This window comes from Camelus dromedarius, chromosome 5 (assembly GCF_036321535.1).
Source record: "Camelus dromedarius isolate mCamDro1 chromosome 5, mCamDro1.pat, whole genome shotgun sequence".
Lineage (NCBI taxonomy): Eukaryota > Metazoa > Chordata > Mammalia > Artiodactyla > Camelidae > Camelus > Camelus dromedarius.
In genome coordinates this window covers 62,096,218-62,109,645 of record NC_087440.1, presented here as the reverse complement: position 1 = coordinate 62,109,645, position 13,428 = coordinate 62,096,218, and the positions used below count along the sequence as shown (strand labels likewise).

General features: G+C 41.6%; 2 protein-coding genes and 1 non-coding gene across 12 annotated transcripts in view; 1 reads left to right on the top strand and 2 right to left on the bottom strand.

The window, feature by feature from the left end:
- PPP1R36 (protein phosphatase 1 regulatory subunit 36) overlaps window positions 1–1,319 on the bottom strand; it is a 32,150-nt gene extending 30,831 nt beyond the window's left edge. For 3 of the 10 annotated variants that reach the window (XM_064486022.1, XM_064486026.1, XM_064486024.1), the window contains exons 1-2: window positions 1,013–1,175; window positions 334–398 (exon numbers count right to left, since the gene is read on the bottom strand). In XM_064486022.1, the coding sequence (XP_064342092.1) occupies window positions 334–361 (28 nt within the window). In that variant the 5' untranslated portion in view covers window positions 362–398; window positions 1,013–1,175. The other 7 variants (XM_031453868.2, XM_031453869.2, XM_064486023.1 and 4 more) reach the window with 5 other exon arrangements.
- Window positions 1,320–6,093: 4,774 nt separating this feature from the next.
- HSPA2 (heat shock protein family A (Hsp70) member 2) lies at window positions 6,094–8,702 on the bottom strand. Its single transcript, XM_010976649.3, has one exon. The coding sequence runs from the start codon at window positions 8,480–8,482 to the stop codon at window positions 6,572–6,574; it is 1,911 nt and encodes a 636-aa protein (XP_010974951.1). The 5' UTR covers window positions 8,483–8,702; the 3' UTR covers window positions 6,094–6,571.
- A 4,384-nt stretch (window positions 8,703–13,086) lies between these two features.
- LOC116153759 (small nucleolar RNA SNORD2) lies at window positions 13,087–13,154 on the top strand. The gene has a single exon (XR_004137641.1). It is a non-coding gene; the product is annotated as a small nucleolar RNA SNORD2 (small nucleolar RNA).
- Window positions 13,155–13,428: the final 274 nt, after the last annotated feature.

Genomic DNA, 13,428 nt, shown 5'->3' with positions numbered 1-13,428 from the left:
AGCTGTGTGATTTGGTCAAGTCACTTAGTTTTCCTCAAACTACTTAACCCTTTGACATCGGTTTCTTTACCTGTAAAAGTGGATTAACATGCAGCAGTTTCAAAGGGTTGGCAAACTGATTAACACGGTGTCTGGTACATGAGAAGCAGTTGACAAATGTTATCAGAAAGTGATACATGGAAGGCTGGTCACCAAAATGGTTATCTCTAGACAGTGGGATTTCAGCAGATAGTGATTTTATTCTTTATACTCCTCTGTATTGCTTGATTTTTTTTTTACCTCAAGCATATGTAATTTTCATAAAAGTGATAATAAAGTCTTATTAAAATTTACCTTCTGAATTCAAGACTCCTGGTTTCATCTCTCCAGTACCACATCCCTAACCGTAATCCCAAATGCTGTAAAATGAAATGATCACAGCAAAAATAAAGGTTCAATTTACAATCCACAAGTCACAGTGAACTTTTAACAATACTTCCCACTAGTTGCTCTTTAACTCTATTCAGTAAAGATGTAGGATATTAAACTTTTCTTAACTTGAACCTAGGATTTTATCTTTTTATTGTTTTTAGGTGATGTTTCAACAGAAAAAAAGGAAGGGAGGGAGGAAAGTAGGGGAGAAAGTAAGAGAAGGAAGGAATCTTCACTCAGCCTGCACTACCTCAAAGCTCATCATAACAATTTACTGATTATTGGGACTCAGACAATAATCTGGTGCTCAAGGCAGCCTCAACTGTTCAGAGGGGTTAGATACTCCTAACAGGAGCCTGGTAACCCTGCCCCTGCCCTTCAGAGCCGTGGGCGAAGTCAAGTTTACCCCTTCCAAGACGCGGGCGCTACGAGTCCGGAGCCTTTCCTTTCGGGGTACCCCTCCCACCGCAGGGCGGCTTCCTCCGCAGGAGGTCTATTTATTTTGCAATCAATCAATTAGAGGGGGTGAGGGGGTAGTTTCGTATATCTAGATATCTACGCGGGGAGCCGGAATTCAGTTCTGACCGTTTGCTGAACACACCTCCATCGTTTGGCTTCCGTAGACAACTATGCCCCGTCTCCCTGAGTGCGGCTCGCCCGGGGCTAGGGCGGCGCCCCTCCTAGGGAGGGGATGGAGGGCGCGGACCACCGAGCCCGGTCCGGCGCCGCAGGGCGGCTTTTCCACCGCGCGCGGGTGGAGGCGGCCCGGGCTGCACTTACATCCGGGTGAGGGCCGCCCGCGCGTCCAACCGCCGCCTCCTCGAACAAAACTCGGGCACAAGGTACGTGGTGTTCCGCAAGCCGCCTCATAGCGTCGCGGAGGCAACCGTCCGCGGGCGCGGGAAACGGCGGCCGAGGGCGGGCCCTGCTTCCTCCGCGGGCTGGCGGCCGGCCCGGCGTCGCTCCCGCCCCTTCTGACAGTCTTTGCTGTGGCGGCTCACTGGCGCCTCACAGCAAAGCTGCCCGGGGTTTCTTTCTTTAGGGTTCAGTTCTTCGTTCCTTTCCACCGTGAAGTAAACCACTTCACTGTTTTTTTGTTTTTAATTAGAATAACTAGATTCAGTTCCATAGAGAGGATTCCCTTTCTTCCAAACTTTAATAGCACTAAATTAAGTTCAAATCCAGGTTGGGACTAGGTTGATGGGAGTGGCGGGGCGGAAGGGGAGGAAGAGTGGAAATAAGGTTTTAAGAACTTGGTTCTGTTGCATAACTTAGATGTGGAACCTAGGGCTAGACAACACCGACCTCGCTTCTGAAGATATTCAAAGAGGGGTTATGTGAATTTTTAAGGAGTAATGTGTGTAAAGCAGCACCATTAATAAGTACTCAGAATTAGCTTTGCTCAAAGAAATTTGTGTCTATGGGTAGTCAATTGACATTTCTACATTTACACTTTTCAAATCATGTCTTGTAATTTCTTCTTGCAGCTGAGTTGATATGCAGATTCTGGTTGGTATTTTTTTTTCCCTTCCAACATTGATGTAAGCAATGCTAGATGACACTACATGATTGGGAATGCCTAATACATTCTTTTGTTTTACCCCAAGGCTTAATTAGCATTAAATGGTTGCTCAGTAATTAGTTGATGATTGTGTACTTAGCTTTTAAAATATAGCAATAGATCTGCTTCTGCCTACCCCCACCGTCCCAGTCTCACTACTTGATAAAACATAATCTGGTCACCATGGTATAAAACTGTAATCTCCTAGATTTATGTTCCACTCACTTGAGTCTACTGTCTAGCTGTTCCAGTTGGCTCAAATACAAGGAAACCCACCTATATACTGGCAGTGCTGCTTTGAGGCTGTGGCTTCAAGGCTGGCTTATATCAAGATGACTCACTTGAAAAGATGTCACCAAAATATCTCAGTCACCAAAAGCTTCTCACCTAGCACTGTATATAACATGGGGTGGGAACCTGGGGAAATACTGAGCTGAAGCTCCAGAAGCACCTGAGAGCTATCAAGGACTCTGAATGGGACCCATTCACCAAACGTTCAGGCAGCCTCTTCCCTTTATCTCAGTGAGTGAAGAAATTTTAATAGAAAACCAAACATCTTTTACACCTTACCTTGTTTTACTTTGGGCTGTCTAATATACAGTATACTAAGGTAAAAATAAAAGAATTAAGGACTCAAAACAATGACCTACATAAACATGTGCTAGAGGGACATAATATTTAAAGGAAATCTTTGATACCTCTGAAGGAACCAACTTTTATTTTTGTCTCACTACCAGACACTATCAAAGAGAGACTAAATGATTGTTTTCATAGCTCTAAATCATTATTTTAAACGTGATTCAATCATTTCTTAGATTTTTTTTCGCCAACTAGGTTTTTTTAATGACATTAGAAACTCACAATCTAAAATGGAAATAATTTTCCTTTAAAAAAATCATCATGCTTTAAATAGGGATAAAGATGCTGTCTAAATATTTAATAATTCCAAATGTCCTGTGAGGGAAAGATTTGTGTGTGTGTGTGCCTAATTCAGAGAAATGTCTAAGGTCATAGAACTAAGTTGCTGGTGTCAGATTTAAGGCCCCAAATATTAACTGGATATAATGCATACTTATACTATGAAAAAGTCATAATGGATTAGTTTTCAAAGTTATAATTCTACCTTTAAATACTGACATGTAAGGAAACAGCTATGCCAGTATTTGAATTATCATCTCCATTTTCTGTTGCTTATTTCCCCAATCTTCAATTCACAACCTGATCTATACTGAAAGGGGTGGAGGAAAAGAGCCTATGACTTCATTTGTTCTAAGGGAAAGATATTACAACAGTATCAGCCTACTGCATTTCAGAAATACATACACCCTAAAATATTTCCATTCCAAGAGCTATATCAAGAATAAATACTGCGCTCTTTTTTCTAAAGATCCATAATTTTTCAAGGATTTGAATTCTGTATCTAATTTTAATGCTTAAAGATAGTCTTCCATAACAGTTTTCTCATACCTACTTATATATGAAATAAACAGAAGTAATTGAATATTCCTGTTGTTCCTTAACCTAAACATATATATTCCCTTAGCAATTGTGATGTATGGGTTTGAGATTCTTTAAAACTTCAATTTAATTCCAGTGTTCAAAAACAAGGGTAACATGTCTCATAATACAACTTTTATAAACAACATTCAATTGAAAATAGGTGAATACCTTATCGTGGCCCAGTATTTGAGCTTCATAAAAAGAGATCTTTTGATTTCATCTAGGTAGTCAGGTTATACTCATGTCTAAGATTACACATAGGATAAAGAAATTCTTGTTAAGTCCCCCTGTCATATTGAATAGATGATAAAGATCCTATTAGGCATGTTAAGTTTAAAGATGTAAATAGCACTAATATCTCCTAATGTACAAGTCAAGTTTTAATTAATTTCCATTATATATTTCAAATTTAGAATAAGCTTGTTTTGAAATCTCACATATCCCAAATACTATAAACAACCTGGTATGTCTTATTTTGACAGGTGTCTAAATTTATGCCTCAAAACAAGGACAACTATGTTAATCAGACATTTAGGTAAGAATTCTGAGAAAAGTACTTTTTCAATCCCTTAGCATCCTATATGTATTGCATTAGCTTTAGTCATGACCACTAGTCCCTAGCATAACACTACTTTTAAGTTCAAATGATGCTAATTAATCTTTAAACTGTAATTTAGCCTCATCCTAACATCAAGTACTTTTTCCATTGTCATTTGACTATACTGATCTAACATTTGCTAAGGAGTACCCAGGAGTTACCAAGTTACCAGTTTCAACTGATCCCTGGAAACAGTGAAAGGCTACTTTGGTGGCTTTATCTTAGCAATATTCAGATCTAGGCAAATTTGAGAAGCTAGAATAAAAACACTCAAGAAGGCCAGGAGTTTTACAAATTACTTTTCAAAATAAAAGAAACTGAAGTCTCTACATAGATTGATGTTAGTGTTATAGCAAGTTATCAGAGGCCAGGCCATGGATCATTTTTCCAATACTTTTCCAATACTAGAAACTAATCTCTTCTAAAGATAGGTCTAAAATGAGTAATACTAATACCTAAAGGCACTTATATAAAGACTCCATTATACTTTGAAGTTAGAGCAAGGGATAAACACTTTCAACAAATAAAGGACTCATAAAAGGTTAACAGAACAAGTATCTTGGTAAAAACTCATGTTAACTGTCACTCTGAGGTTCCTGATTACCTGATTCTGTTAGTAACATGGTAGTTTGTCAAATATTTATGTGATGCTATCTGCAGTCAATGAGATACCCTTAATGCCTCCTTGCTGAAAATTTTCCATCAACGTGGCATCAGCACTGGAAAACTCAAGTTATCGTCAGCTTTCTAAGTGTAAATAGCAATTACTTTAAAAAAAAAAAAAGTTTATTTTGAAGCAACTTCACAACTGCCTTCTTATCTTCCTCTCCCACCCAAATGAGACTTGCTAAAAAAAAAAAAGTTCTGTGTGTACATAAGAGTCAGCTCTTGTGTGAGAGTCGTTGCCAAAGCCCAATATTTTTAGGTTACTTTTTTCCTCCAGTTTTTATATTATTTCAAAAATTAATCTCTCTGCATGATATAGATAGGTACACTATGAAATTAAATATTAACTTCTATAATTCACTGTTATGAACAACATGAAGTAAATCTATATCATTTGGAAGGAGATATTAAAATGTCTGTGTGATGAAAACATTAGGTTAACGATGCATTTTCCAATCAGCTTTACTGAATTTCTCCCACATTCTTCTTAAAGAGAATAAATCATAACAAAGCAGATGTGTCATTCCACTAAAATATAAAAATAAACATGAACCCTCTTCTCCCACGGATTTTAAAGCTTAAGCCCAGGACAGTGGATCCCAAAAGGCTGCAATATACCTATATTTAACAATCTCAAATCGGAAATACTGGAAAATGGACAAGTTGTATATTAACAAAAATACAAGACTATCTTGTAGTTTGTCTTTTGAAAACAGAAATCTATTCCAGTGATTTAAGGCAGGTATTGAAAAAGCATTGATTCTCCAATCAGAAAAAAGAATCTATATTATTTCCCCACTGCCCTGCAAGTAATTAAAACTGCTGGAAACATACTTATGGAATTTGCCCTAAAATCAGAGCTGTTTCACTAGAAAATTAAAGTTAACACAAGTTTGACTAAATTTGGACTCAATATTAAGTGGCTTTAATATTTGCCTGCTGGCTTTTGTTTCAGGCACCTGTATGTTAACAGAAAGCAACTTGTTTCTTAGTATGTTAGGCTCTTATCAGAAAACAATTCCTGCCCCAGGTTTTGTTAGTTTAGAGATCATTTTATACTTAACCCTGGAATGTACTTTGCTGGACTTTTCAGGTGGATTTTCACTTGAAAACTGAAGCCAAGCCTTAGGAGTTTGAACACTATCAGACCACAGTCTGGTTTCTGTATTAAAATAAGGGGAAAGTTTATCCAGATCTTCTCCCCTTAAGTTGCTGGTAATTCAAAGCAGGAACCTTATCTGAGAATTAGACAAAACTGAGTTAGATAAATTTCACCTTATACTAATAACGTATTTATTTAGAGATCAACATGAGTAAAACAGTAAGAAGGGAAAATTGAAAACTCAAAAGACAGTAATTTTGAGATCAATTTCAACTTTACTTTAAAATTTGTATTTATGCATTTGCTTCAAAAAATATGCCCATCCTTAACGTTACTAGTGTTCACTTTCCTCAGAAAGTAGTACATAAAAATAAACAATTCAAGCTTCTATATACTGTTACCAAGCTTTCACAGAACACGTGTGCAAGCTTCAGGTTTCCCATCTCAAATCTCCATGCACAAACTAAGCTAACCAAAAATGCTCAAGTCAGCAAACACGCAAAATGCATTAAAGAGAAACCTCAAATAATGTTTTTAAAAAGCAAACTTTAGAACTAACCTTTTTAATTAAACTAAGTTGTTGCACCTTTCCTTTCATATGCATACACCGGGCTAAAAAGCCTTCCAACAATAGATCTCTTACTTGGCACAAGGACATTTCAAAGAAGAAACAAAAACAAAAGGAAAAAGAAAATACAAAGGAAAAGAGGTTTACGCTGACTCGAGTGCAAGTTTAATCCACTTCCTCGATGGTCGGTCCCCCGGAGGCTCCAGAACCGCCGCCGCCGCCAGGGCCGCCTTGATAAAGTTTGCTGATGATGGGGTTGCACACCCTTTCGAGCTCTTTCTGCTTGTGTTCATACTCATCTTTCTCCGCCATCTGGTTTCGGTCAAGCCAGTTGATCACCTCCTGACACTTGTCGAGGATCTTGTTTTTGTCTTGCTCGTTAATCTTGCCCCTCAGTTTCTCGTCTTCCACCGTCTGCTTGATGTTGTAGGTATAGGACTCCACGGCGTTTTTGGCCGCGACCCGGTCGCGATTGGCTTCATCTTCCGACTTGTACCGCTCCGCCTCCTGCACCATCCGGTCAATGTCGTCCTTGCTCAGACGACCCTTGTCGTTGGTGATGGTGATCTTATTTTCTTTACCGGTGCTCTTGTCGGCGGCGGTGACGTTGAGGATGCCATTGGCGTCGATGTCGAAGGTGACCTCTATCTGGGGGACCCCGCGGGGCGCCGGGGGAATCCCGGTCAGGTCGAACTTGCCCAGCAGGTTATTGTCCTTAGTCATGGCCCGTTCGCCCTCGTACACTTGCACCAGCACGCTGCTCTGGTTGTCTGAGTAGGTAGTGAAGGTCTGCGTCTGCTTGGTGGGGATCGTGGTATTCCTTTTGATGAGTGGAGTCATGACGCCGCCAGCCGTCTCGATGCCCAGCGACAACGGGGTCACGTCGAGTAGCAGCAGGTCCTGAACGTTCTCGGACTTGTCCCCGATGAGGATGGCAGCCTGCACTGCGGCTCCATAGGCCACCGCCTCGTCGGGGTTGATGCTCTTGTTCAGCTCCTTGCCGTTGAAGAAATCCTGCAGCAGCTTCTGGATCTTGGGGATGCGAGTGGAGCCGCCGACCAGCACGATCTCTTGAATCTGGCCCTTGTCCAACTTGGCATCGCGCAGCGCCTTCTCCACCGGCTCGAGGGTCCCGCGGAACAGGTCAGCGTTGAGCTCCTCAAACCGGGCGCGGGTGATGGACGTGTAGAAGTCCACGCCCTCGTAAAGTGAGTCGATCTCGATGCTGGCCTGCGTGGAAGAGCTCAGGGTGCGTTTGGCGCGCTCGCAGGCGGTGCGGAGTCGGCGCACCGCGCGTTTGTTGGGTGCTATGTCCTTCTTGTGCTTGCGCTTGAACTCCTCCGCCAGGTGGCTCACCATGCGGTTATCGAAGTCCTCTCCGCCCAGGTGAGTGTCGCCGGCTGTGGACTTCACCTCGAAGATGCCGTCCTCGATGGTCAGGATGGACACGTCGAAGGTGCCGCCGCCCAGGTCGAAGATGAGCACGTTCTTCTCGCCGCCGGCGCAGCCCTTCTTGTCGAGGCCGTAGGCGATGGCCGCCGCTGTGGGCTCATTGATGATGCGCAGCACATTGAGGCCCGTGATGGTGCCCGCGTCCTTGGTGGCCTGGCGCTGCGAGTCATTGAAATAGGCCGGGACCGTGATGACCGCGCTCTGCACCTTGCCCCCCAGGTACGCTTCGGCGATGTCCTTCATCTTAGTGAGGACCATGGAGGAGATCTCCTCGGGGAAGAAGGTCTTGATCTCTCCCTTGTACTCCACCTGCACTTTGGGCTTCCCTCCCTCGCTCACCACGCGGAATGGCCAGTGTTTCATGTCCGACTGCACTGTGGCGTCTTCGAACTTCCGTCCGATCAGCCTCTTGGCGTCGAAGATGGTGTTGGTGGGGTTCATGGCCACCTGGTTCTTGGCAGCGTCGCCGATGAGGCGCTCGGTGTCGGTGAAGGCCACGTAGCTGGGGGTGGTGCGGTTGCCCTGGTCGTTGGCGATGATCTCCACCTTGCCATGTTGGAAGACCCCCACGCACGAGTAGGTGGTGCCCAGGTCGATGCCGATAGCCGGGCCGCGGGCAGACATCCTGACCGAAAGACAGGCAAGCGACGTTAGACGAGAACACCTGGGACAGAAAATCCGCGGCCTCAACTAACGGTCGCCTCACACCCAACACCGCGAGCGCAACCAGCGTCTCCCGCTCCCCTCTCTCAGCTCCCGGCTCTTATAGTTGCCTTCCTGCCGCCTTCTGAAAACTCCCAGAACCAATCCGCTCCCGGGACCGCCCGCCACAGGCTTCCCTGGGTCGGAATGACCCGCCTACCGCCCAACAGATTTCTAGCTGGGTGAGGGGCGGGACCCCGGCCTGCGCAAGGACGCGAGGGGCGGCCGTTATGCAAATAAAGCCCCTCCCTAGTGTACCCCGCGGCCCGCAGCTTGGGGGCGTTAGGCTCGCGCCCCCGGCCAGGTGTGCGCGCTTTTGCCTTTCCTAAGACGGGGTTCGTCGACGTCCGGTGGATTGGCAGGAAACAAGGCCAATGAGCAGCGCGGACGCCCAAGTTGGGTGGGGCAGGAAGGGCTGGGGCGTGGTGCGGGCGGGAGGCGCTGAAAGATAACCCGGAGAGGGTAGCCGTCTAGGTAGTTCGGTCAGTTCTTGAAGTCTGAATTGCTGTGTAGTGCCCAGTGTCCCAGCTAACCTAGCTCTCGGGGGCGGGACAGTTCATTCTGAGTCGGTTCCATCGAGGGAATAGGGCCAGAGCCGGCTTTTTTTCTTCCTGCGGAGCCGTGGGCGTTGGCGTGGCCTTGGCGTGAGGGCGGCTACCTCCGGGCGGGAACAAAAAGAAATGACAGAGAAATTTCTAGGATGAGCGGTCGGCCTCCTGGAAATTTATTTTGCGCGCTCAGCGTCTCGGTGGGTGTGAGCGTTGGTTAAAATCAGCCTGACGGGGGTAGGGGGACAGCAAGAGCCCGGGAGAGCGTCCGGGGAGGCCGGCTGTTTTTCCGCGTCGCTCGCCAGGCGGCCTGCAGAATGGGAGGCCGGAGAGTGGTTGCAGCTCGTCGTCCCAGTGTTTACAAACTTTATGTACCTCGCTTTCCATTCCCCCTGCTTGTCCTGCCATGCAAAGCTTCGTAGTTTCACCTCCCTGTTCTCTCTACTGCTTTCCTTATTTTCCGTTTCAAGTGCTTTACCCGCCGCTTTGGGTTCTTAACAGGGAAATCTGTAAATTAGTTAAAGCCCACATGTTGACACACTATAAAATAACCCATTCTCGTGTCCCTCGTGATTCTCTCATCTGCAGCTTAAACACACACGATCGTGTTTATGATTGAGTTATATTATGACTGAACTCAACTGAGATAATTTTTTTTAGCTATGATGAAGTTATACCAGAGGCATAAACCCTCAGAAGGTAAATGAAAAGGGGCGCAGTTCATTTTATGTTTAAGAGGAACATGAGAGTAGGTCTGGAAGTACGATCTGGCTCCAGGTAATCGGAGATAGAACCAGTCACCTATAAATGTGCTCTTGAAGTAAGACAATAACAAATTCGCATCATGTAGGGAAGCTGGAGACATTCATTATAAGAACATTAACAAATACCTGCTGTGTGAGAGTAGAAAGACAAATGTAATAGTCCTTCCTTACGAACTTGGGAGTCCAATAAAGAGGTAAAAATAATTCGAGAGAAGTGCTATAGAAACACAAAGAAGGAGCACATCCAGACAGGGGAAAGTATGTTCCTGAGGGCTTCCTGGAAGAGGTGACATACCCTAGCCAGGCGCCGAAGTTTGCCAGCAAAGGGGAGGAAAGGCATTCTTTGCATGGGTTGTAGCATGGGCAAAGATGAGAGAAGTGTGTGCTGGAGCAACTACAAGTTTTGTGCAGAAGATTAATGGCACTATGAGGGGAAAGATAGAACAACAAATAGTCTCTTTAGGTAGACAGGATACATTTAAGAGCTTTATGTGCCATGATCTTTTTCCTGGGGCTATGGGAGGAGGGAAACTATCCTTTGAAGGAGGCTAATGTATTGTCCATATCAAAGTTGTTTGAGACAGTGCTGGAGAAAAATTTTTATCTGAGAGACACAAAAGTTATCTGACCAAAAAATAATGTTGACAGAATCCTATGAAGTCAATCAATGGACATATAAGTTTCTTCTATCTAGTTGTGTATGTAATTTCCACTTTTTAAACACACATTAGCTATTAATTTGTTAATCTCATTGGTTAAATAGTACTGGTTTTAATCACAGGTCCATCTCTTTTTCTATGAAAGAAGTTAGCGAAGAAATTTGAACTAGGAAAACTTTAAAAAAAATTAGGAAGACAAAGATCAAACCAAAATGTTTTTATTGAATTTACCTTAAATTGTGAGAACAGATTTCTTGATTTTATTCTTGGAAATTTTTGTCTTTTGTGTGTTAAAAAAAGGAGTGGTGGAGGGAATTAGTGAGCTGGAGAGCAATACCAGTTCTTTGTAGAACTAATGATATGATGTGATTTAGAGACAGGATCCCAACTACAACTGAAAGCAGAGAATTGTGTGAAACACAAACTCTTCAGATCTCTTGGATTCAGACAGCCGGCACACACATACCTCAAGCAAAGCCAGACTGCAAAAAAACAATCATGCTTGTTCTTACACACAGACACTAAAATTAGTTTTTCAGAAGGGAGGGGTTCTTTTGTATAGTAACTAGGTACTATCTCTATGCACAATTACTACAAACAGATCTTGCAATCTAACTACCACATTTATCTTCAATACAGCTTCTGAAACCACAGTAGCAATTTTATCAGTATTTTCATGTTTTTTTCTGCTCTAACTTTTCACCTAGTGAACTGATGTTTCATATGTTTCATACTTTAAATGGCATCCTGAGCTTTCCCCCAAAAGACACAGTATTTGCATTTTGATTTTATATGAAATGAACCTTTGTAGTCCTAGAATGTTATCATATACTGACCGTTCTTGGAGTTTTTATATTTTTCCTTATTTGTATTGATTTTCTTTTTAATGTTCTTTTTGATGATTGTGGCTCACATTTCATTAAAGACGTAGCCCATTAAAATTATCAAATTAGCAAATTTATGATCAAATGATACTCTTCAGTGCCAATAATGTTGCAACAAAACAGGTAAACCCTAATAGTGGGAATGTAAATCAGTACAATCCTTCTGGAGGGCTGTGTGACAATATTTTTTCTTTACCTTAAATATGATCATACCCTTCATTTAGCATTACTCTTTGTGGGATTTATCCTTAGGAAATAATAGAGCATGCCGGTATATTATTTATGATAACAATGATAAAAGGGAAATGGTTTTAATATCTGACAATAAGAAAATTATTATTTAAATTATAGTTATGAATTATTATGTAGCCCTAAAAATTGTTTCTAAGATTTTTGATACAGGAAAATGTTCTTGATATTAATTAAGTGGAAAAATAAGATACAGGAGTTGTACAATCATACATAGGTATGAAAAATGCATCAAAATTAGTTATCTCTAGAAGGTAGGATCATCAGTAATTTTTCTAAATTTTCTTGTACTTTTACAATTGGTTTTCAAAGCTTGACTATTAACATTCAACTGAAACAAAATTCGCTAATCCTACTATTTACATAGAAATTGCTACTGATTTTTAACAAGTGAAATCCGTTTGGCAGATTATAAATACTAGGTTGTTTCAAAATATTTTTTAATTCAAAGAGTGAGATCCCACACAGTCTGGAAAAAACAAGAGCTTTAATATGTGTCAAATTTTCTCTAATTAATCCCCAAAACCCAAAAGAGTACCTGGAACACAGTAGTAATTCACTAGCTCAATGTTTATTAAAAGTGACCTGAGGCATATTATTTAACCAAAAGAATCTAGAAATTATTTCCATTTTTTTCTGAATAAGAGGAAGATTCTCTTCCTACTGCTTATATTCTGTACTAAATAATACTGCAGAGACCAAAACCTGAAATAAATTCACATCTGAAAATATTTGTACCTGAGATTCAAAGATGAATAAGATGAGGTCTAAAACTATGTGCATGGGTAGCCGTGCCTCCCTAAGGAGACTAAGCAAGAATACATTTCTTCCAGAATTGGTAGGGAAAAAAATTAAGGATTTTGTGGAACCCTCTCAATCCCTACCCAGGCAGAACCTTAATAAAAGTTGTGGATTGTTTGAAGAGTAATGTTGGCCTGATGAGAAGCTGGAATAGGTAGCAGTCTCTAATTTGAGGGCCTATGAGCAAACCGGAGTTGAACAAGTTATTATATTTAAGATCTCTATAAATGCTGCCATTTTATAATTCTTTGGATTTACCCTGTTCCAAAATATTTCTCCAGTCACCTGTCACTATAGGAAAAATTTTACCACTTTGAGTCTTAAAAAACTCAGTCTTTAAAAGTTGTAATTAAACTGTATATTCACAGTAGCCTGTGGTAGGACACTACCATACCTGGTTTGCAAGGCTAAGGGACCCAAACCTGGAAGAGAGGCTTTTCCAGAAAAGAAGTGAATCTGTGACAATAGCAGACAAATTGTGCCTTCTTCAATTTTATAGATGCTAACTTCAAGAATGGACTCTTGTGGAGTAGTCTGAAATAATCTGAAAGAAGTGAAGTTGTTGTCTTATACATGGAGACTCAGACTTAATATGCTATTATTGCTAATACTTATTAAATTCTGTGAAATTAGGCAATTATTTTTCAGGACTTACCTGAAATGAAGAGAATACTCATTGCTGATCACATGGAAAAAGAAAAACAACTTGTTAAATTCTCAAACTGAAAATAAACAAAATGAGTTATATTGGTAAGGAAGTCATTTTGCTGAATAAATTGTTTGTTAGAGAAATGAATTAACCATCCAAAAGAACTAAATACTATGTTGGTGGATTTTTATAAATAATTAACTTTTTTTTATATTATGAGAAAACCACCTTAATTTGTTGCCATCTGTTTTTGCCATGAGATAGTACTTTCAAATCATTCTATATTGAAAGAAGCCAGGATTTGGAAATAAGAA